Below are 23,892 nucleotides of genomic sequence, written 5' to 3'. Positions count from 1 at the left end.
GAGGCTATTTATTCATGGGGTTGTCACAAGTCGGAAGGGGCTGGATGGCAACACACACGCACACTTTGCAGGGTTGTTTAGAATCATCGAATAATAGAGTTGGAAGGGACCTCATGGATCATCTAGTCCAACCCCCTGCACTATGCAGGCCACTCACATCCCTCTCGCTCATCCACTGTAACCTGCCACCCCCTTGAGCCTTCACAGAATCAGCCTCTCCGTCAGATGGCTCTCCAGCCTCTGCTTAAAAGTCTCCAGAGATGGAGAACCCACCACCTCCTGAGGAAGCCTGTTCAACTGGGAAACCACTCTAACTGTCAGGAACGTCTTCTGGATGCTTAGATGGAAGGAGGTCATTGTGTTCTGAGGAAGGAGGTCATTGTGAAGGCCATGAAGTACTTTGCCTACAAGAACTTCTATTAAGAAATTTTTCAGGAGGGTAGAAAAAGAAGAGTTGTGTTTTCTACCCCGCTTTTCACTGAAGGAGTCTCAGAGTGGCTTATAGTCATCTTCCCTTCCTCTGCTTACAACAGACACCCTGTGAGGGAGGTGGAGCTGAGAGAGCACTGACAGAACAGCTCTAACAGGATTGTGACTGGCCCAAGGTCACCCAGCTGACTCCATGTGGAGGACCGGGGAATCAGACTCAGCTTGCCGGATAGAAGCTGCCGCTCTTAAACACGACACCAACCCGGCTAACGCCATGTTGGTCTGCAAAAGGAGAACAGTAGCACTTTAAAGACCAACAAGGTTGTTGGGGTATAAATTTTTGAGTCTGACAGAGGTTAACTTTGACTCTTGGTAGCTTACTCTTCCCCATATCATTGGTCTCTGGTGTAGTGGTTAAGAGTGGCAGCATCTAATCTGGAGAACTGGGCTTGATTTCCCAGCTGGGTGTCCTGGGCCAGTTACAGTTCTCTCCAAGCTCTCTCAGCCTCCCCTCCCTCACATGGCGTCTGTTGTGGGGAGAAGAAGGGAAGATGATTGTCAGCTGCTTTGAGACTTCCTTGAGTAGTGAAAAGCAGGCTATAAAAACCAACTCCTCCTTCTAAAGTGCTACTGAACTTGAACCTATTTAAGTAATGAATGCGTCTGTCCCTGACTTATCGAATCCTCGGTGAGATTGTGCTGGCTGCTGGCTCCAGCGTGAGGCTATGGTCGCCCCTCACCGTTGTCCGCGGGATATTCACAACTGATCTTTGTTCACAGGCCCGGTGGGGATGGCGGCGGCCGCTGCGGTGGCGACAGGTAAAAAAAGGAAGCGCCCCCACGTGTTTGAGTCCAACCCCTCGATCCGCAAGAGGCAGCAGACGCGCTTGTTACGGTAAGGGGGCCGTTTTTGCCCCGGGCCCCAATATTGGAGTGGGGGCAATTTCTGAATTGGGGCGGGCCTGGGGGCCACATCTGCGACTCTGCCTCCCACCCCTTCCCCTTCCCCTGTGGGAGGTTCCACAGCCTCTGCAGAATCCCTTTCCGCACGAAGGATGTGGGCAAAAGGGAGAGGGTGCAGGGGAGAGCGACAAGGGTGATCCGGGGCCGGGGAAAGGCTGAGGGGCCTGGGAACGTTCAGCCTGGAGAAGAGGAGGCTGAGAAGGGACAGGAGGGCTCTCTGGAAGGATCTGAAAAGTTGTCACTTAGAGGAGGGCAGGGAAAGGTTCCTGTTGGCAGCAGAGGAGAGGACCTGCTGTAGTGGGTTTAATGGTACTGGCTAGGGGGGGAGGGAGTAGTTCAGCAGTGGACCAGCTGCCTCAGGAGGTGGGGAGCCCCCCCTCATTGCTAGTCTTTAAGCTGCAGCTGGACAAATACTTATCAGGGATGCTGATCCTGCATTGAGTAGGAAGTTGGACTGGATGGCGCCTTCCAATTCTAGGTTTATATGAAGTTGCTCATTTGTGGATGAAGAAAAAGGAGAGTTAGTTTTATACCCCGCTATTCACTCCCCGAAGGAGTCTCAAAGCGGCTTATGTTCGCCTTCCCTTCCTTTCTCCACAACAGACTCCCTGTGAGGGAGGTGGGGCTGAGAGAGCTCCGACAGGACTGCTCTGTGAGAACAGCGCTATCAGGACTGTGACTAGCCCAAGGTCACCCCAATTGGCTGCATGTGGACGGTGGGGGTTCACACCCGGCTTGCCAGATTAGAACCCGCGGCTCTTAACTGCAACACCGAACTGGCTGCCCTGAGCTTGCCCAGTTTCACATGCCCTGTTCAGAGTCTTCTGACAGGGCTGGGCCTCTGCTTTTGAAAGGTGGAGAGCTATTGCGGCACATTCAAAGGAGAAACAGCAGTCCAGGAGGCTGGGCAGGCCAGGAGGTATTCCCTTGCTCCAGCCGGGTTGCTTTCCCCCATCTTGGTGATGTGCACATTTTATCATCTGCTCCTGCGGATGCTTGGGGAAAGAGCTTTCCTCTGGGGCTCTCCATAGTTCTCTAGGTAAGCCAGCATTTTCCAAATTGGGCCCTGGGAGAGAGCCAGCGTGATGAGAGAGAAATATCTACATTGATGAGAAACATCTGGTGAAAATGTTGAGTGTAAAGGAGTCTTCTCGGATAGCGGACCTTGCAAAAATTCTGTCAAATATCTTGAGAACCAATCTCTCTCTGCTGCAGGTCGGCTGTACGACGTAAGGCTTTATTACTGTTGTCCAAACATTTATGCCTGGAATTTGTTTCTGGTTTAAATTTTGTTTTATGAATATCAAATTTTATGCCAATAAAGGTATTTGAATCTGAATTTGAAAAAGAGCGGCAGCCTCTGATTTGGAGAGCTGGGTTTGATTTCCCACTTCTCCTCCACATGCAGCCAACTGGGTGACCTTGGGCCAGTCACAGTTCTCTCAGAGCTCTGTCAACCTCAACTACCTCCCACAGTCTCTGTTGTGGGGAGAGGAAGGACAGGTGATTCTAAGCCACTTTGATCCTATTTCAGGTGGGAAAAAAGCAGGGTACAAATAACAAGCTGATTGTTTCTTCGGCATTCAGTTCCCAAAGACTCAAATGGGGAGAACAACCAGGGAAGTGCTTGACGCTTAGCTCCAAAGGACCACATGTGCTTCAGCTAGTTAGCCGTGGCAACCGTTCATGCTTGGGCTGCTCTTAGTTATAAATTCATTCTTTATCTTAAACCGGAAACCACAGTTTATGCCAAGGGTCCCCACCGACACTTTTCCTGGTACCTGTGAAATGTCTCTAGAAAGTGGGACGGGCCAGGTGGGCTTTTCCCCAGCAGGCCTTCTGATTGGCCACTGGAGGTTCGATCAGCTGAGCAGAGTCTTTAAAACAGGAGTGGGCAAACTGTGGCCCTCCAGATGTCCATGGGCTACAATTCCCATGAACCCCTGCCAGCGAATGCTGGCAGGGGCTCATGGGAATTGTAGTCCATGGACATCTGGAGGGCCGCATTTTGCCCACCCCTGCTTTAAAAGGTTGCTTTGGCAGCAGCGGCTACAACAAAGAGGAACTGCGGCAGCCATTTTGTAGCCATTTCTGTTTTGTTCCCCGGCCCTTAGGTTCCAAAGGTTTGAAGACCCCTTAATGCGATCCCTTGAGCCCGTTTACCTCAACCAGTGTTAGGTTTTGAATTTTGCTCCAAAACGTTCTGGAGAAGAATAAAATGAAGCGCTGCCAGAGAACTTGCCCCTCCAGGGGAGCCCTGATGCAACATTCTGCCAAATATGCGCATTTCCCAGGGCCTGCTAGTGCAACCTGTTGTTGAGTCTTGCTCAGTGCAGCTCAGCGTCCCCAGAACAATTCCAGCAGTGCCTTTGTGCGGGGTTTCAGTCCCAGGGCTCATCGAACAAACTGCTGCACGCAGTGCATAGAATTGCAGCGGACGGACACATCCAAGCCAAGTGGATTGCGTTAAGCTCACAGCCATAGCAAGGGCATAGAGCAATCCCCTTAAAACCTATAACACATGCATTAACAATCTGGAAACATAATATATAATTAACAAACACAAATCTTTGTAACCAAGGCAAGCAAACTACTGGTCCTGTAATACAGTGGTCCCCAACCTTTTTATCACTGAGGACCAGTCAATGCTTGACAATTTTACTGAGGCCTGGGGTGGGGTGGGCGGGGGATCTTTTGCCAAGGGATGTCGCCGCCGCCTGAGCCCCTGCTCCACTTGCTTTTCCACCGGCGCCCCTGAATTCCCGCTATCCACTGGAAGGTGCTGCTAGCAGCAGCTGCGCAGTGCCATGTCGAGGGGGAGCCCCAGCCATGGCAGCTGCTGGAAAGCACCAAAGGTGGCAGGTCAGCCCCCAAGGCAGCAGCCGGGGAAGAGGACGAGGGGGAGCCGCGGCCCGGTACCGGTCCCCGGACCCGGGGTTGGGGGCCACTGCTGTAATAGACCCAGAGTGAGCAAGATGAGCAAGATATACTAGCATGAGAGTGTTTCGACTTGGGAATGTTCAGCCTGGAGAAAAGGAGGCTGACAGGGGACATGATAGCCCTCTTTAAGTATTTGAAAGGTTGTCACTTGGAGGAGGGCAGGATGCTGTTTCTGTTGGCTGCAGAGGAGAGGACACGTAGTAATGGGTTTAAACTACAAGTACAACGATATAGGCTAGATATCAGGAAAAAGTTTTTCCAGTCAGAGTAGTTCAGCAGTGGAATGGGCTGCCTAAGGAGGTGGTGAGCTCCCCCTCACTGGTGGTCTTCAAGCAGCGGCTGGACAGATCCTCCTCCTGGATGCTTGAGGCTGATCCTGCACTGAGCAGGGGGTGGGACTAGATGGCCTGTATGGCCCCTTCCAACTCTATGATTCTATGACCTTTATAACTAAGGCAGTAAATGTCACCATTTGTGACATGGCTAGTTTATTTCCATCTGCCGAGGAAATTCCAAGTTTGGACCCGATTGCCCTGGATATCGCGTTAATCGAACGCTGGACCCGAAGGGCCTTTGGTCTGATCAAGCAGGACTTTCCTTGCGTTCTCATAAGTTGGCAGCTCCAATAGCAAAAAGTACAGGTTACCTGAATGTGGTGGTTACCGGAAGCAGCCACTAGATGGCAGCCCAAGGATTGCAGTTGCGGGAGATTTCGGCTTTCCGCCAGGCCTGCAAAAGGGAGCTCTTCCACCAGGTCTCTGGTTGAAGCCAGCGGGGCAAGGAAGATCTGTATGGCCCCCCCCTCCCAGGATAGAGCAGTGTGAATGGCGGCTTGTGGGTTCCATCTGTGCCCCTCTTCCCACCCCTTCTATGAGATTTTTATGGGGGGAATGATAGTGATTCCAGTTAGTTTTTTCCCCCACTGTATCTTCTTTTTTGTTATTGTGATGAGTTGGATCTGTGTTATGTTCTTATGTCCGGGGGGTTTTTAATGGGGGCTTTACTGGGATTTTCATGCAGACTGTTGTAACCCGCCACGAGCCACTTGGGAGTAGCAGGTAATAAATTGAGATAATAATTATGATCATGTAGACCTAAAGAGAGAGATGTTCTTTTATGACTGAGGAGGAGGCCTAGACCAAGGGTGGCCAAACTGCGGCCCTCCAGATGTCCATGGACTACAATTCCCAGGAGCCCCCTGCCAGCATTCGCTGGCAGGGGGCTCCTGGGAATTGTAGTCCATGGACATCTGGAGGGTCGCAGTTTGACTACCCCTGGCTTAGACCAAGGGTGGCCAAACTGTGGCTCTCCAGATGTCCGTGGACTACAATTCCCATGAGCCCCTGCTGGGCTCATGGAAATTGTGCATATATAGTAGAGAGTTTAAAGCCCAGCAGATTTGGGTGCAGCAGCACCTCAGAGGCCCATGAGAGTTTCAGTGCCTGAGCTTTCCAGACTAAAGCTCCCTTTGTCATCCCTCCTTACAAACCCTGCTCTGCAAGGTGCATCAGTATAATTAACCTTCTAAGAGGGGGCGGAACAGCTGAGGGATGGGGCTTAACTAAGACGGCCTGCTGGGTTTGCGAGAGAATAAACATTTGAACAAGGAGTTTCCTGGTTCAGAGCTGAATGTCTCTGTCTGTTACCATGGTTCTTTTTAGCCAATATATTCAGTAGGGAAACCAGGTCCCCGATTTCAGGGTAGTCCCTTGCCTGTCCAAAAAGGGCGGTTTTTATGTGATAACAATCCTGACTGTATTAAGCAGCTCTCCTAGTGCAGGTAGACCGAGGTGGCAGGCAGCTATGTCGATTGGAAGCAAAATCGAAACACAAGAACAAAAACCCAGCAGCGTCTTTTATTAGGGACAATTAAAAATGCTCCAAAACCCTAAGCAAGCTTGCAGATTCTCCAGCACTCTTTATTAGGCTGGGTGTTACGAAAATAAAGGGGGAAGGAGCAGCAGATGTCTGAGGTCATGGTCTTAAGACCTTGTCTCCTCAGCATGCTGGGCAGATGGAAGAGGGTTGCACCCTGGTGTCGGGTTGCACCCTGGCATTCTGGGAGCCAGAAGCAAAAAAATCGATTTCTCTCCGTGGAGATGTGCATGAATGTCTTTGCACTGAGCAGCTGAGATCCAGAAGCAGCAGCCTTCGGACTGGATCTTAGGTTTTAAGAATACTGGGAGCTCATGAGAATTGTTCTCTTGGCTCGGGGTGGGGCTAACAGAACTTCAGGTTGTGCGTGTCTTGACTTTGAGTTTAAAGCTTGTTTTTGAATAGGCCAACACTGGGTCGGGTTGCCTTGCTGGGAAATTGGGAAAGGCTGATTAAGAGAAGACGGATTGGTTGCCTCTTCATTTGGCGAGCAGGTATTTATTTCTCCCACCCTTCCTCTTTGCCCTCCACCTGCAGAAAACTCCGGGCCACGCTGGATGAATACACCACCCGTGTGGGGCAGCAGGCGATTGTTCTGTGCATCTCGCCTTCCAAACCCAACCCGGTTTTTAAGGTGTTTGGGGCAGCACCTCTGGAGAATGTGGTAAGTCGTAAGAATTTATTCTCCTGCTATTAAATCTGAGCTGTCTCTTGCTTAGGGACGCCAGCCCTCAGGTGGGACCTGGGGACCGCCTGGAATTACACCTCATCTGCAGACTACAGAGATCAGTTCCCTTGGAGGAGATTGATTCTTCAGAGGGTGGACTCTAGGGTACTGTCCCCTCAGGCTCCATCCCCAAATCTCCAGGAATTCCCCAAACTGAAGCTGGCAACCCTAACACCACATCCCCTGTTGGTGGCCAGGGGAGACCTGGCTACCCTGTCTGTTATCCACATCTGTGCAATGTCTTGGGCACGCCTCTCGACTTATAAGTGAGAGGCCCCAGAGCCAAAATGCTGTAAAAAGCAGAAAGACCATTGGAGGAGCAACAGGAAAGAGAGCACAACAAAGTCATAGAATCATAGAGTTGGAAGGGGCCATACAGGCCATCTAGTCCAACCCCCGGCTCAACGCAGGATCAGCCCTAAGCATCCTAAAGTGCATGGGATGAGTGCCATACTTGAGAGCCATTGCCATCAAGATAGATTCAAAGCCGAGGTGGTCAAACTCCGGCTCTCCAGATGTCCATGGACTACAATTCCCATGAGCCCCTTCCAGCATCATGCTATCAAGGACTCATGGGAATTGTAGTCCATGGACATCTGGAGAGCCACAGTTTGACCCCCAGATTCAGAGGGTAGCCATGCTGAATCTAAAATATATTATTGTACTTGCATATTAAATTTCCATTTACTTATACTGTTTATCGTTGTGGGAGAGGAAAGGGAAGGTGATTGTAAGCCGCTTTGAGCCTCCTTCGGGTAGGGAAAAGTGGCATATAAGAAACAACTCTTCTTCTTCCTCTTCTTCCTCTTCCTCCTCCTCTTCTTCTTCTTCTTCTTCTATGCAGGCATGCATGGGGACTGCATGATTGCAGGCCAGCCGCTCAGAAAAGCTTGCAAGCTTTCCTAAAGACACTTCTAGGCCCTTCCCTCTGTCTATAGAAGTCCTTTTCCCCACCCAGTCTGAGTACTCTTCCCCTCGGCTCCCTTTGCTGCTATGAGGAGGCCCCAGCATATTTGGACATCTCAGACATCCCCAGCAGTTGCCTCTCCAAACATTTCCTTGAACCTTTCCAAGGAAGGAGAAAATACTGTTGCTTTCCCAGACGGAGCTGGGCGTGTGGCAGGATTGTACCGTATTGATACTGGACATACCACTTGGAAATCTTTAGATTCCATTTTTTAAAGAAGAGGGGGGGGGAAAGAGCATATTTTCTAGAATCAGGTGCCTGAACCAATTGCTTTATGAAACTTCCTGGCAAGGCTGGCGGTTTGATGCATTTGGCTCTTTGGGGTCAGGAAGGTTCATTCAAGCTAGAGCGGTCAAGGGATCTTGGGGGATTTTTTCTCTCTCCCCTTCTTTGCGCACAGAGCAGGGGTCGGTGGAGGAGCAGCTGTAAATTTCCTGCATTGTGGCAGGGGGGGTTGGACTAGATGACCTCGGGGTTCCTTCTATGCCCTGGGTGCGAACACCTGTGTTCTAGTTGGACTGGCAGCACATCCCGACTGAATGCATGCTGGGTCTTTCTTACAAGCAGGTGTCCACAGGTGTGAGCGGGGCTCCCACGGTGCTTCCAAAGTTTTCTCTAAGTCGCTGCCGTGCTCTCCTCTGGTTTGCATTGCCTGCGGTTTCATCATCTCGTTTTAATGCGCTCCTAGTTTTCGAGGGCTTTGGGGCCAGTGGGTATTTTTACCCGGCAGCTGCGGTGTTGTTTGCTCGCTCCGTTGTGCAGCAGTGTGAGGGGGGTGTGCCTCCCCCACCGCGTTACTTAGCATCCTCTTCTCTCCTGTTGCTCTTTGCCTTGTTTACCCGAGCGCTTCCGATTCCCCACAGGTGCGCAAGTACAAGAGCATGATTCTGGAAGACCTGGAGTCAGCGCTACTGGAACATGCACCTGCGCCCCAGGAGGTTAACTCTGAGCTGCCCCCTCTCACCATCGACGGGATCCCGGTCTCCGTGGACAAGATGACCCAGGTAACCCACCAGAAGGAACGTGGCCAGTTTTTATTGGAGGGGGGGAGCAGGGAAGGGGAGCTCTGAAAGCATCTTGGGCTTGTTGATTTCTCTCCGGCCGAGATTCGTTTGCTCTTTGTTACAGGGATGCAGCTCCTTGGAGGCGTGCTTAATTCTTTCTCTCCAGGGGGAGCCATAGTGACTCTGGCAAACGGTTCTGGGGGCCGTGCATGCATTGACACGGCCTGTGGGAGGATAATGAGCGCAGATCACAATGTCAGAACCGTTTGTCAGCTCGAGGGGCTTTGCATGGAAGCACGAAGCCATTTCAGGCCCCACACACAGGCCCAGCGTCGCTTCTTTGCCTGGCTGTGGCTTCACTGTGCTTCTAGCAAGACATTTGTCTAGAAGGGCAGTAAGGAGTCCTATCTGTATGGTGGAGCTCATGTTTTCACAGTAGCAGGACTCAGCTACGAGCTTCACGGCTGTGAAAAGCCTTTGCTGTCACCCCGAGGGCCTCGGACAGATGGAGTAAATGTGATAAATTAAAATGTGGAATTCACTGCCAGAGGAAGTAGCGATGGCTGCAGGAATAAATAGCTTTAAAAGTGGATTGGATTGGTTGAAGGAGGAGAGGTCTGTCAGTAGGTGCTAGCCACGGCGGCTGAGGGGAACCTTCAGATTCAGCGGCACTAAACCACTGAATCCCAGACCCAGATAGGCTTTCTACCCTATTGTTGACTCTTCAGAGGAACTGGTTGGCAGTTGCGTAAGACAGGATGCTGGACTAGGTGGGTCACTGCTCTGATCTCTTCTGGTGTTCCTATAAAGACCTCGACCTCTGTGCCCTGTTGTTGGTCTTCCAAGGCAGGGCAGTCAATCTGTGGTCCTCCAGATTCTGGCTACATGTAAAACAAACCACCCCTTCCAATCTCTTGCCTTGAAAAACCTAGGAAATAAAAAAACTGTATTTTTATTACAGTTTGGTGTAGTGGTTAGGAGTGCGGACTTCTAATCTGGCATGCCAGGTTCGATTCTGACCTCCCCCACATGCAGCCAGCTGGGTGACCCTGGGCTCAACACAGCACTGATAAAACTGTTCTGACCAAGCAGTGATATCAGGGCTCTCTCAGCCTCACCCACCCCACAGGGTGTCTGTTGTGGGGAGAGGAAAGGGAAGGCGAATGTAAGCCACATTGTGACTCCTTCAGGGAGAGAGAAGCGGCATGTAAGAACCAACTCTTCTTCTTCTTCTATTAACATGCTGACGGGCGGTAGGTCGAGGACAAGAAAAGGGAATGCTACTTTACACAGAGAGGGATAAAAATGGGCAAATTGCTGCCAGAGGATGTTGTGATGGCCACAAGAATAAACAACTTTAGAAGGGGATTAGACAGATTCATGGAAAAGGCTGCTAGCCAAGAGAGAGAGAGACTAGAGAGAATCCCCACACTAAAAGGCAGTCAACCTCTGAATTGCAGTACCCGGAGGCAAAGTCTAGGGAAGGCCTCGGCCTCTGGGCCCTGCTGTTGGCCCTCCAGAATAATTGGTTGGCCCTGTGTGGGATGGGAGGCTGGACTGGAGGGACCCTCCTTGGTCTGACCCAGCAGGACTCTTCTGAGGGTCTTCTCAGGGGAAGGCCTCGGCCTCTCTGCCCTGTGGCTGGCCCTGCAGAGGAACTGGCTGGCCCCTGTGTGAGATGGGAGGCTGGACTGGAGGGACCCTCCTTGGTCTGACCCAGCAGGGCTCTTCTGAGGTTCTTAGGAAGGCCTCAGCCTCTGGGCCCTGTGGCTGGCCCTCCAGAGGGTGGCCCCTGGGTGACACAGGATACTCGGCTAGAGGGACCACTGAGTAAATTAAAGTTGGCCAATGTGATCCCCTATTGAGAAAAACTAAATGTGATGCTTATGAAACAGGCACCCGCACGTGGTTGGGTTTCCTGCCAAGGCTGTGCTGCCAGATCTGGGCCTGTGCTGCCAGATCTGGGCCCATTCGGAGTTGCCACCTCTGGGTTAGGAAGTTTGTGGAGATTTGGGGGTGGAGCCTGGGTTTGGGAAGGGGGCCCGGACCCTCCTGCCACACAACATCTTCCAAAGGAGCCATTTTCTCCCGGGGAATGATTAATTCTGGAGGTTGGCAACCTTACCTGAGGTCCCAACCGGTTGTGACTGTGGGTAGAGCCGGGCCAGATTCCTCACCAGGCTCTGCCTTCAGCTGACGTCTTTTGGGTTCCGCGGCTCTTGGAGCCCGAGGAGAGCCGCGTTCTTGCCGGGGTGGTAATTGGACAGGCGCTCTCGCTCGGGCAGGCAGAGCGGCTTTGCTCCTGTTGATTGCCTCCCTGGTGGTGCCAGCTGATGCCCTGACAAGCGCCAGCAGCGGCTCGAGCGGGACCAGTAATTAATCCATCTGGAAATGAGTCTCAGAGCTGGCAGCTGCCGCGTTCTTGGGCCAAGTCAGAATCCACCTCTCCTGGGCTGCCCCAGTTCCCCCTTCTGTAGTGGCTTCTGTAACCACATACAGGAATCCAGACGCCGCAGTGGGGTGGATGAGCAAATACATACCACGGGGCCACGCTTGACTCTGGTCTGGCTGATGGGGAACTTTGGACTCCTAACATCAGCCATTCAGACGGTTTTCTTCAATGGTCCTAACTAACAATGAATAGCGATATTTAGTCCTTGTCAAGCTCAAGAAAACAGTATATGGGGCGTAGGACAAACATTTAAACCAGGGGTAGTCAACCTGTGGTCCTCCAGATGTCCATGGACTACAATTCCCATGGGCCCCTGCCAGCGAATGCTGGCAGGGGCTCATGGGAATTGTAGTCCATGGACATCTGGAGCACCACAGGTTGACTACCCCTGGTTTAAACCACTTAGAAAGGCCTCAGGGTTGAAATGTGTTTTGTTTTATTTACATGTATTTTACTGCATGTGATTTGTACAAGTACCCGGTCATAGGAATGATGCTTGTAATTGTGTGGCATCCCCTTGTATACAGGTGCAACTTCACTGAAAGTGAAGATGCATGAGGAAGGCTCAGCCATAGGGGAGAGGCCGTGGCTCCGTGGCAGAGCCTCTGCTCGGCATGCAGAAGGTCCTGAGTTCAATCCCCAGCATCTCTAGCTAAAAGGCTCAGGTCGTAGATAACACAAAAGACCTCTACCTGAGACGATGGAGAGCCACTGCCACTTCTGAGTAGACTGTAATGACTCTACGCTGCCCGGTCCTTTTATCTGGAGATGTCAGGGATTGAACCTTCTACATGCCAGGCAGAGGCTCTGCCACTGAGCCACAGCTCCCCTCCTAAGACCAAGCCACAAGAGGGGGTTGGACTAGATGACCCAGGAGGTCCCTTCCAACTCTATGATTCTATGAGAGCTGTCTTTGTTCTCATGCTGAGACCTGACCTTTGATTGGGGGGGCCAGTCATTCCGGAGGAGGTCTCCTTTGCAACTTCTTGAGATCTTTAACGAAGCCCTCCGCTCCTGCAGGTTTTGATCTTTCACCTTTTCCTCTTCTTGCTTCCCCAGGCACAGCTGCGAGCGTTCATCCCTGAAATGCTGAAATACTCCACGGGTCGCGGGAAGCCGGGCTGGGGGAAGGAGAGCTGCAAGCCGGTTTGGTGGCCGGAAGATATCCCGTGGGCCAACGTCCGTAGTGATGTTCGGACGGAGGAGCAGAAGCAGCGGGTGTGTGTTGAGCGGCCCTTGGCTTTTTGGCCCCTTTGCGAGCTCAGATTTCGCGTGGATGGAGGTTGATGGGCTTGTCCTCAGCACTGTGGTGGTGGTGGCTGGCTTCAAGCTGTTTTAGTAGCTCCTTGGGCTGGATCCAGATTTAATTTTCCAGTGGCAGAATGGGGCTTGTTTGCTTCCCTCTTCCCACCACAGCCCACTGATCTCCAGGAAACGCTGGTCTTGGGAGAGGAGACCCTGAGCCATCTGGCGGAGAGGCTGATTCTGGGAAGGCTCAAGGGGGTGGCAGGTGACAGTGGGTGAGCGAGAGGGTTGTGAGTGTCCTGCATGGTGCTGCATGTTGGACTAGATGACCCATGAGGTCCCTTCCAGCTCTATTATTCTAGGGTCTGTTTAGCTTGGAGAGGAGATGACTGAGAGGGGATCTGATAACCACTTTCAAGTATTTCAAAAGGTGCCATATGGAGGATGGAGCAGAATTGTTCTCTCTTGCCCCGGAGGGACAGACCAGAACCAATGGGATGAAATTAATTCAAAAGAAATTCCTCCTAAACATCCGGAAGAAGTTCCTGACAGTTAGAGCGGTTCCTCAGCGGAACAGGCTTCCTCGGGAGGTGGTGGGTTCTCCATCTCTGGAGATTTTTAAGCAGAGGCTGGAGAGCCCTCTGACGGAGAGGCTGATTCTGGGAAGGCTCAAGGGGGTGGCAGGTGACAGTGGAGGAACGAGAGGGTTGTGAGTGTCCTGCATAGTGCAGGGAGTTGGACTAGATGACCCAGGAGGTCCCTTCCAGCTCTATGATTCTATGACACCTGTGACAAGGCCTGGGCCTTCTTTCTCCTGGCGAATCCTCTCTACTCCCCACTGGTTGCAAGGAGAGACCTGGCAACCTTATCGGGATCCAACCCTTTCTCTCCAGCCAGGCACTCCAAGAACTCACTACTGCCGTAGTGCAAGGACTGTGCACCAGCAGATCCAGGCCAGAGTACTTCCAGGAACACTAAGAGCAGTGGGACCAGGTGGGTTTTGCCAACAGATAGCCCCCCTGACTGCACCTTCTCTCCCCTCCCTCCCCCTGCCCCTTGCAGGTCTCTTGGACCCAGGCCTTGCGGACGATTGTGAAAAATTGCTACAAGCAGCACGGCCGGGAGGACCTGCTGTACGCTTTTGAGGACCAGCAAACACAGCCGGCCACGGCCACACACAGTATAGCGCACCTGGTACCGTCCCAGACCGTCGTCCAGACTTTCAGCAACCCCGATGGCACCGTCTCCCTCATCCAGGTGAGCGGGCATGGGGCTCGCTTCCTCCAAGAAGAGGTACCGGGGGGCTTGGGCAGCCGGGTCCCAGGGGAGCGGCGGGAGGGAGGAGCAAAACTTAATGAATGTCTGCTCAGTGTCGTGGTGAAGAGCGGCAGATTCTAATGTGGCAAGCCAGGTTTGATTCCCTGCTCCTCCACGTGCAGCCAGCTGGGGGGCTTTGGGCCAGCCACAGTCTTGTTAGAGCTGTTCACACACAGCAGTTCTGTCAGGACTCTCTCAGCTTCACCCACCCCACAGGGTGTCTGTTGTTGGGAGAGGAAAGGGAAGGCGAATGTAAGCTGCTTTTAGACTCCTGGTAGAGAAAAGCAGCATATAAGAACCAACTCTCTTCTTCTAACTCACAAGGGGCCTTGTCTTTATAACAGCTCACTTAACCCCAGGGAGGGTCCCCAGCAGTGCCTGAGATCATTGGAAAACTCTGGCTTATATTAAGTGCCAACTAGATTTGAGTCCAGTTAATACCTTCATGAACGACATGACTTTCCCGGCATGAGCTTTTTAGAGTTGAACTTCAAAAGCTCACATCCCCCAAAAATCTTCTTGATCTTTAAGGCCCTCCTGGACTCCATCCTACTTGTTCTACTGCAGTTCATCGTAGCTAACTTCTGAAATTAAGTGCCAGTGAATCAAAAAGCTGTTACTGTATTTGTTATATAATATTTTTCCTTTACTATACTAATAAATCAAAGAATATTAAAGAAAAAGTTGGGGTGAGGGACAGAAGAAGAGCTGGATTTTTAATGCCCCACTTTCCCCTACCTGTAGGAGTCCCAAAGCAGCTTTTCCTTCCTCTCCCCACAGCAGGCACCCTGTGTGCTAAGGTGGGGCTGAGAGAGCTCTGAGAGAACTTCTCTGTGAGAACAGCACTAGGAGAACTGTGACCAGGCCAAGGTCACCGGCTGGCTGCACTTGGAGGCAGAGTGGAGATTCAAACCCAGTTCTCCAGATTAGAGTCTGCTTCGCTTAACCACTACACCACGCTGACTCCAAGCATACTTGTAACTTGTGTGTTTGGGTGCATATTTGTAAGACGACTCCTTTTTCTTGACCACACGCTCAATGGAAAGCTAACCTTTTTACCTTTCTAGGTATATGCAATATATATTATTTTTTATTTCCTGTGAATGGGTTTACTTGTTCTTGAAAATAAACAAAACATAGCACCCTGCTGCAGTGGAGCAGCATAAATGGATATTTACGGGGTTTTGACTTGAATGCATCATGGATGAGGAAACCAGTTGGCCAGAGGGCCCCATCTGGGTCTCCAGAGCTGAGTCCCGTTGCATTTCGGAGACCAACAAAATTCTTGGGGGTTGAACTTTCGAGAGTCAAAGGTCCCTTTGTCAGATACCTGAGCTGAAGATTGTTTTGACTTTTGACAGCTTATCAGTCCTGTTGGTCTTTGAGGTGCCACCAAACTTGAATTTTGCTCTTCTGTTGCAGACCAGCTTGGCTTCCCCCTCAGACAATCTGCATTTGGGCCTCTGCTCACTGGGTTATTTAAAAATAATTTTAATTTTGAGAATTATACAGATGAGATATATCTGTCATTTCCTCGTGTTACAAATTGTTTGGATACCCCCACGATTATAATGTTATTATCCAGATATGTTTCTTCCTCGTCCTGTTATAAGGGGATTGTTCCAGGTCTGATCTCTGATCTAGATGTAGATATTGTCCATTCTTCTATTTTTTCTTTTTCTTTGGGGAAGGCGGCCTCTGTTCCCTGTTGAAGGCTCCTGGGGCTTCCTGGGTAGAAATAAGAAGAGGTGGAATTAAACGTGCAGCCCTCCCACCTGAGCTGAGCTTTCACGTGGGGCCCTCTCCACCAGCCTGCTGCTCTTCCTGGGGCTCAGCCCTCAAACTAGCAGATGCTGTCAACAACCAGTTAACCCATTTTGCAGGCAGGAGGGGTTTGCCCCCCCCTCCCCCAAGTCTGTAACTTCTCAGCTTCTGGGTTCAGCAGCCTCCATGAGCAGAGCCCCAACACTCAGCGGGTCCCAGCAGGATTCCAGAGGTGACCCTCGGTGGCGTCTTGTTGACGGTTTTGCGGTGTCGTTCTTGTAGGTTGGAACAGGAGCCACAGTTGCCACCTTGGCCGACGCCTCTGAGTTGCCTACCACAGTCACGGTCGCACAAGTCAATTACTCCGCAGTGACAGATGGAGAGGTAAGGGCGGGTGCCGCTCATCAGATGAATTGGGAGAGGGGAGGGCAAGAACCTGGTGCGTTTCAGCTTCAGCCCCTTGCACAGAGAAGAAGAAGAAGAGCTGGGGGGTATTTACACCCTGCTTTTCACTACCCAAAGAAATCCCCAAATTGACTTACAAATCGCCTTCCCTTCCTCTCCCCGCAACAGACACCCTGCGAGATACATGGGGTTGAGAGAACCCTGACAGGACTGCTCTGTGAGAACAGCACTGTCAGGGCTGTGACTGGCCCAAGGTCACCCAGCTGACTGCGTGTGGAGGAGGAGTGGGGATTCAAACCCAGTTCTCCAGACTAGAGGCCGCCGCTCTTGACCGTGACACCACAGAGGGTGTACCCCATCAGGAGCGTCCCTCTCAGGTTCTGCCCAGCCTCTCCTTGGACAGTTTCAGGGAAGCTGTTTCCAAACCTCCCTTGACATGCTTGTAATGTAGCCAGAGCACTCCTCGGGCACTGCCTGCCAGTGTGGGAAGTGACCGTGGCTCAGAATTCGGGCCTTGGTGGACCTTAGCTCAGCATGCAGAAGCTTCCTGAGTTCAGTCTCTGTCATCTGCATAAATAACTCCCTTCTGGGGCCATCATGAAGCCCCAAGATTTCATGAAACTCCGGGTGAGAAAGCCGGTGTTAAATGTTCCTGTAATGCAAATGTAAAGCCCTGTGACTACCCAGCTCCCAGCCGCCTGGAGAGGAAGCCTGCTCTTTCTCCTGGGCCCGGCTCCCCAGGCCTCCGTGGCAGAGCGAAGACGTCGGTCCCACTCTGCTCAGGGAAGGGATAGGATTCACCAGCTATAGGTGGCAGCACAAAACAGCTTTGTTTCCCTGTGCAGCCGGCATTTCCATCTGAAAGAGCCAACGAGAGACAGGTGGTTTTGTTTGAGCTTCTGGCCTCACCGGCAGACAAGCCCTCGTTGTCTGAAGCACATTCCACTTTCCCTTGCGCGCTTTGAGCACATGAATTCACAAAGCTGCCTTCTATAGCGTCTCCTCTGCTTTGCTCGCCACGGTGGCTGGCCAAGGTTTCGGGCCGAATTTCCCCGCCTGCTTCTTTTAAAGACCAAAGGAGAACCCTGCCGGATCATCTGGTCCAGCGTTCTGTTCAGCTGCCCCTAGGAAACCCACCCCGACCGCATCCTTCTGCCCCTGCTCCCCAGCAACTGATGCCGCTGGTACTGGGGAAGAGAGAGGATCTCCGTCATCATCGTCATCATCATCATCATCATCATCATCATTATTATTATTATTATTATTATTATTATTATTTAATTTTTAGACCGCCCTTCTCCAAATAGGTCTCAGGGCAGTTTACAACATAAATAGTTAAAACACAATAAAATCCCCATAAAAACCCCAATTAACATCAACAAAAGTCACATATAACATATAAGCGGCGGAGGTCACAATTCTGATCTTAGTTACCCGAGTTCCCCCCAAGTTCAGCCTGGCGGGGAGAATAATATTCAGAAGAGGGTGGCACCAATACAATAGATCTAACCATGATATCGATGTTGGAGATCTCAATATTGGAGGGGATCCTCTGATGGATTTGTGGGAGAGCTGCCCTGGCCTCAACCATATGCCTGGCGGAAGAGCTCCGTCTTACAGGCCCTGCGGAAAGCTGGTAGATCCTCCAGGGCCCTTAGCTCTTCTGGGAGCTCGTTCCACCAAGTTGGGGCCAGGACTGAAAAGGCCCTCGTCCGGGTCGAGGCCAGGCGAACATCCTTGGCTTGGGACCATTGTGACCCATCCCCATTGAGGGTTTCCTTTCCTGGGACTGAGCCAGGGACTTTTGCCACTGAACTAGGAGTCCTTCCCTTTGGAGCCTCATGCCCTTGGCCCCGGGTGGCAGCAGGACCATCCGACGAAGGGCACGATTCAGTTGAAGCCATCGTGAGGGCCACAGTGTTGGCGCACGTCACACGTCTGGGGTTGAGAGACCAAGTGACCCTCTGGGAAATGGCGGCTGTTTCTCATTGGTTGGCAGCCTCTGTTTTGGCCAGTTCAGGGGCCTTCCTTGGAACCAGTTGCGTGTGTTGTCCTTTGGAATGTGCATTGGCGTTTCTTTTAAAGGCATGGGAGGGATCACAGCACAAGCAGCCAACGCGGTGCCATGTGCAGCATGTTCCCCTTTGACACTTTTTCTGACCCTCCCCAAGTGTTTTCAGAAAGTGGCGGGGCCAGGTGAGGCTTCTGCCCAGCAAGGGTTCTGATTGGCCACTGGAGACTTGACTGACTGCAAGTTGTTAAAAACAGCTGCCGAAGCACAAGAATCTTCTCTGTGGGGTTGAAGGTGAGCCGTGGCGGCTCTTTTGTGGCTGGCTGCACTCCCGGGGAAGCCGTTTTATGGCTGCACCCAGAATTCCAAGGGTACCCACAGGCTCAAAGAAGGTTGGGAATCCCTGGTCTAGAGAAAGAAGAAGAAGAGCTGGTTCTTAGATGCCACTTTTCTCTAGCCGAAGGAGTCTCAAAGCAGCTTACAGTTGCCTTCCCTTCCTCTCCCCACAACAGACAGCCCATGAGGTAGGTGGTGCGGAGAGAGCACTGAAAGAACTGCTCTGTGAGGACAGCTCTGTGACCAGCTCAAGGTCACCCAGCTGGCTGCATGGGGAGGAGTGGGCAATCGAGCCTGGCTCACCAGAGTGGAAGCTGCCGCTCTTAACCACGACACCAAGCCGTGCTGCGTTGTGAAATCATAAGCTGAGACGTTTTCCAGTATTGCAAAAGGAGCATTTCCTCCGTCCCCCTTCCCGAAGTCTTACGGCTCTTGGGAAAGCTCCCCGTCCCACAATGCCTTTCTCCCTTCATCCCACTAGGTGGAGCAGAACTGGGCGACGCTACAGGGGGGCGAGATGACCATCCAGACCACCCAAGCCTCAGAAGCCACGCAGGCGGTGGCATCACTGGCGGAAGCAGCGGTGGCGGCTTCGCAAGAAATGCAGCAAGGCGCAACGGTCACCATGGCGCTCAACAGGTTTGTGGGCAGCGGGCAGGCCTGGGAGAGCGGGGCTGAATTCCCTTCCCTCTGCTGCCTGCTCAGGGGAGTGGGTTCCTCCTCTTGCAAAAGAAGCTGGAATCCTTCACATCATTTGTGGGGTCTGAGGCTCCGTGTCCCTGCAAGACAGTCGTTTGGACTCTGGTTTGTTTACGGATTTGGGAAACTAAAAAATACGCCTGACGCTTTATCAACAATTATCAATCCATAGCAAAACGAAATTTCTGTTATTTTTTTCTCCCCCTCTGGTAACTATGCAACAGGGGGTACAGAGGAGAGTGGCAGGGATAATCTGGGGCCTGGGGACCCAGCCCTAGGTGGAAAGGCTGAGGGACCTGGGAATGGTCACCCTGGAGAAGAGGGGTCAAGAGTAGATATTGGGGGGGGGGGGGTGTTCATCGTCAGAGTAGTTCAACAGGAGAATAGGCTGCCTAAGGAGGAGGTCAGCTCTCCCTGACTGGCAGTCTTAAGCAGAGGCTGAGCAGATACTTAATCAGAGATGCTTTATGCTGATCCTGCATTGAGCGGGGGCACTAGATGTCCTTCAACTCTATGATTCTATCTAGAAAGTAGGAGGGGGAGGAGGGGGAGTTGGCACTTTTCTCTACCCAAAGGAGGCTCAAAGCGGCTTACATTCGCCTTCCCTTTCCTCTCCCCACAACAGACACCCTGTGAGGTAGGTGAGGCTGAGAGAGCCCTGAGATTACTGCTCGGTCAGAACAGTTTTATCAGTGCCATGGCGAGCCCAAGGTCACCCTGCTGACTGCATGTGGGGGAGTGCGGAATCAAACCCGGCTCACCAGATTAGAAGTCCATACTCCAAACCACTACATCAAACTGGCTCTAGTTGAATATGCATCATTGACAGCTATCTCTTAACAATGTCTTGATGCTGTGACATTTTCAGCACTTCTAAGATCGATTTTTTAACCGTGTGCAAAGTTTATTTTTGCTGTTTAAAAAATTACCTGCACGTTCTCCTGTTTGGCAGCAACATTTCAGACGGACAGCAGCAGGGGCAATGGCTCAGTGGTAGATTCTCTGCTTGGTATGCAGGAGGTCCACGGTTCAATCCCCTTCATCTCCAGCTAAAAAGGACCAAGCAGGAGGGGATGGGGAAGACCTTGACCTGAGACCCTGGCTCAGTGGTAGATTCTCTGCTTGGTATGCAGGAGGTCCACGGTTCAATCCCCTTCATCTCCAGCTAAAAAGGACCAAGCAGGAGGGGATGGGGAAGACCTTGACCTGAGACCCTGGCTCAGTGACAGAGCCTCTGCTTGGCAGGCAGAAGGTCCCCAGTTCAATCCCCAGGATCTTCAGCTAAAAGGACCAGGCAGGAGGGGATGGGGAAGACCTCTGCCTGGAGAGGTGCTGCCAATCTGTGTATACCAATCCTTGATAGACCAAAGGTCTAAGGCAGCTTCCTTTGTTACTTGAAGATGGGTTCTTTCTTTTCATCTTTCATTTTGCTGTTCAGCCTAATATTTCCCTCTATTTTCCTCTGAACTCCAGTGGCGATTCGATGTATATCAAATATGCAAGGTTAGCCATTGTCCCATATTCCATCGCTTTATTTAACCCCTCCATAACATCTGGTGAAGACGCTTCTGCCTGGCCCATTCCGCTGGAGATGCCAGGGACCGAACCAGGGCCCTTTGCATGCCAAGCAGAGGCTCTGCTACCGAGCCACAGCCCTCCCCCCAACCCCTTTAGTTGTACACCGGCGTTTCACTCCTGTGGTTCATCTTGAGGCCCAGCAGCCCAGGAGAGGCCGGCTGATAGCAGGAAGCACTGCTACACTGCTGTGGGGAAAGCACAAACCCCTTTCCTGGCTTCTTCTGGAGGCGGCAGATTAGTGGTGTCCCTTGAGGCTTTGTTAACAAGGCACTGAACACCTGAGCTGCCCTGAGTGAGACCTGCAGGGGAGTGAGGCTTCAGCTGCCTGCAGGAAGCTCAGGTAGGGCTGGGGGGGGGGACCCACAGGCAGGCAAGGGGCATGCAGGGAGGCCATTGTTCTGGCAGAGCCACCCTTCCCGTGGCAAACTGCTCTGGCCCCTGGGTGTGCCACCCCAGCCAGGTAGGGGCGTAAGAGAAAGAGGAGGACTTGCTCATCTTGTTTTTTGCCTTTTAATTGCTTCCCTGTGCCAAGCTGTTTTGATAAGAGTGTTAGGCTACACAGCCGTGTTTCTGGTGGAGTAAGCATGCTTCAGAACAGTGGCTCTCAACTTTCCTAATGCCACGACCCTTTAATACAGCTCCTCCTGTTGTGGGGACCCCCAACCATAAGACTATGCAAGGGTTCTTTCTCTCACAGGAATTAAAGCGAAACTGACCAATGGCGTGAAGATCCATGGTTCAGGATTGTCTATAAATTGTTTTTTTCTGGGGTTTCTCAGTTCAGTTCTGCCTCTTGTCCCACCATGCCCATCTCGCTCTTTTCCGCTGCTCCAGACGCAACAGCCTTTCAGGGTAGATCGAGATAGAGCATTCGTCTAACGCTCTTTCTTGATCTACCCTGCAAGGCTGTTGTGTGGATGACGCCCTCACCCCTGGCCAAGCTGCTTGCCCTGCTGCAACCCCTCTGAAAGGGTCGTTTGACCCCCCGAAAGGGTCCCGACTCCCAGGTTGAGAACCACTGCTTCAGAGGGATATGAAGAGTATCTTGCAGTGGGCATGAGAGGAGATGCATATTTGGAAGACTGAAGTTTGAGTCCAAAGGCACCTTGAAGAGCCACAAAGCTTTACTCAAGGGGAGACCAAAGTCCACCACATTGTTCCAACTGTCATTCAGAAGTGCACTGCCTCTGAACATGGGGGTTCCATTGAGTAGCAATGGCAAGTAGCCATGAATTTATTGCCAGCTTGTTGTAGAGATTAAGCCTCTAATCTAGTGAGCCGGGTTTGATTCCCAGCTCTTCCTCTATATGCAGCCAGCTGGATGACCTTGGGCTAGTCACAGCCCTGATAGAGCTGTTCTCACAGAGCAGTTTCTCTCAGAGCTCTCTCAGCCCCACCTACCTAACAGGGTGTTGGTTGTGGGGAGAGGAATGGAAGCCACTTTGAGACTCCTTCAGGTAGTGAAAAGTTGGATGTAAAAACCAACTCTTCTTCTCTTTATTATTTTATTCATTTAAACTGGCTGTTAGCTGCCTTTCTACCCTCTGGTATTTAAAGCGGCTTTCCGTGTAAGCGGATCGACAACGAATGTCTCTCTCGTGCACGTAGCTGCCTTTTGCAGCCCTCTGACTGAGGCCGTGGTGGTCCTACTCCCCGCCTCCTGAGTGACCCTGCCTTTTATCTCCTGTGTCTTGCAGCGAAGCAGCCGCACACGCCGTGGCCACCCTCGCCGAAGCCACCCTTCAAGGCGGCGGGCAAATTGTCCTCTCCAGCGAGACCGCCGCAGCCGTCGGAGCGCTCACCGGAGTCCAAGACGCAAACGGTAAGCCGGTGCCGGCATTGGGCGGCCTTCCTTCCTGATTCCGCGTCAAAGCTTGCTCCCTGCGTAAGGAGGCTCCCCAGTTCCAGCGGGCTTTTCTCATAAGCCACAGGGAAGATTCCTCGGGTGAGCTACTCTGCTTGGGTTGTCGTTCCGTCCTCTCAGAAGGTGACTGTGGGCAGCAGGGTGGCGCCGCTGTCTAATCTGGGCCTGTTGCCCTCACTTTGACTTGCTCTGAATTGGGAGCATCCTTTCCCTACCTTTGGACTGTCAAAGGTCCCACGGAAATATTTTTCAGGCTTTGAGGTAGTACCAGGAAGTGATGTCAGCTGGCCACGCCTCCCAGAAATGAGAGAAACCTCAGCTGACCAAAGGTTTAAGCAACCAGGGGCCCTCTCCTTCCCACCAGGCCCAGCATTGGCCACTTTGGGAGTGGGTAGGTCAACCTGCCCAAAAAAGGGTAGAATTTTCTTTTTGCTGGCTCAGCAACTCTTGACCTGGGCACCTCCGGCCTGCTTAAGTGGGGCATAGATCGCCTTGACACCCCTTTTAAGGTCAAGCCAGGTCAGCAGCCCCACTGCGGCTTGTTCCGGCTGCCTCACTCAGAACGGAATCCAGCTCTGCAGCAGCCTCTGTTCCGCCCGGAATGGCAGGGCGTTAAGAGGAGAACAGCTCCTTCACTGCTGGGCCCCTTCAACGCCCCTTCCTTGGGCTCCCTCCATCCTCCCCATCTTTTACTCCCATCTTGTGGTGCCTTAATCTCGGGGGATATTAAAGTGCCTCTGGGAAGTTGTCAAAAGTGCATTCCAGGTTAGCTTCATTACCTAATCGGCAGCTACCTGGCGGCCCGGCGGGGGCTGTGGCGAAAGGCTCCAGAAGCCGCCCTTGGATATATCTCCCCCTGCCTGTTGGCAAAACATGGAGCAAGCCTCAGCATCCCTGCTGGGCCTTGAGGCCTTGCCTTTGGGTTGTTAATCGCTGGGTGTGCCAGTCGCCTGCCGCTGACTCTCAGGCCTTTCCCCTTCCTTAGAGGATAGGATCTGCCTGGTTATACGCCTGTCGGCTCTCCAGCACAGCCAATCAGCAAGGCCTCAGCAGCGCAGAAGATTAGTCGGCAGCTCCCCGATTGGCCCCGTTGGCTGGGAGGAGGAGGGGGGAGATTCTTCGCTGGCTGTGGAATTAACCGGCTAATTCACTTTGCCCTAGATTTGGTCTGAAAAAAAAGGGCTTGTCGTAACGTCCCCTTGCACATCCTTCTAGCGAGAACGGTGCTGGAATTAACCCTGATCTTCTTGCCTACAAGGACGTAATCATATCGGTTTCCTATTTTAGATTCGAGTGGGTAGGCAACAGAAACAAAG

At 52.1% G+C, this 23,892-nt stretch overlaps 1 protein-coding gene across 3 annotated transcripts in view; it reads left to right on the top strand.

Annotated features, from left to right (window-relative positions):
* Positions 1 to 23,892, top strand: part of NRF1 (nuclear respiratory factor 1) — a 56,427-nt gene that overhangs the window by 19,476 nt on the left and 13,059 nt on the right. For 2 of the 3 annotated variants that reach the window (XM_077340404.1, XM_077340405.1), the window contains exons 3-10: positions 1,210 to 1,324; positions 6,745 to 6,871; positions 8,765 to 8,905; positions 12,417 to 12,575; positions 13,665 to 13,895; positions 15,966 to 16,067; positions 18,917 to 19,074; positions 22,410 to 22,534. In XM_077340404.1, the coding sequence (XP_077196519.1) occupies positions 1,210 to 1,324; positions 6,745 to 6,871; positions 8,765 to 8,905; positions 12,417 to 12,575; positions 13,665 to 13,895; positions 15,966 to 16,067; positions 18,917 to 19,074; positions 22,410 to 22,534 (1,158 nt within the window). The remainder of the gene's footprint in view (positions 1 to 1,209; positions 1,325 to 6,744; positions 6,872 to 8,764; positions 8,906 to 12,416; positions 12,576 to 13,664; positions 13,896 to 15,965; positions 16,068 to 18,916; positions 19,075 to 22,409; positions 22,535 to 23,892) is intronic. The other variant, XM_077340406.1, reaches the window with a different exon arrangement.

Source organism: Paroedura picta, chromosome 5 (assembly GCF_049243985.1).
Source record: "Paroedura picta isolate Pp20150507F chromosome 5, Ppicta_v3.0, whole genome shotgun sequence".
Taxonomy (NCBI): Eukaryota; Metazoa; Chordata; class Lepidosauria; order Squamata; family Gekkonidae; genus Paroedura; species Paroedura picta.
The sequence above is the reverse complement of the archived record's forward strand: the minus strand, read 5'-3'. Positions and strand labels throughout refer to the sequence as shown.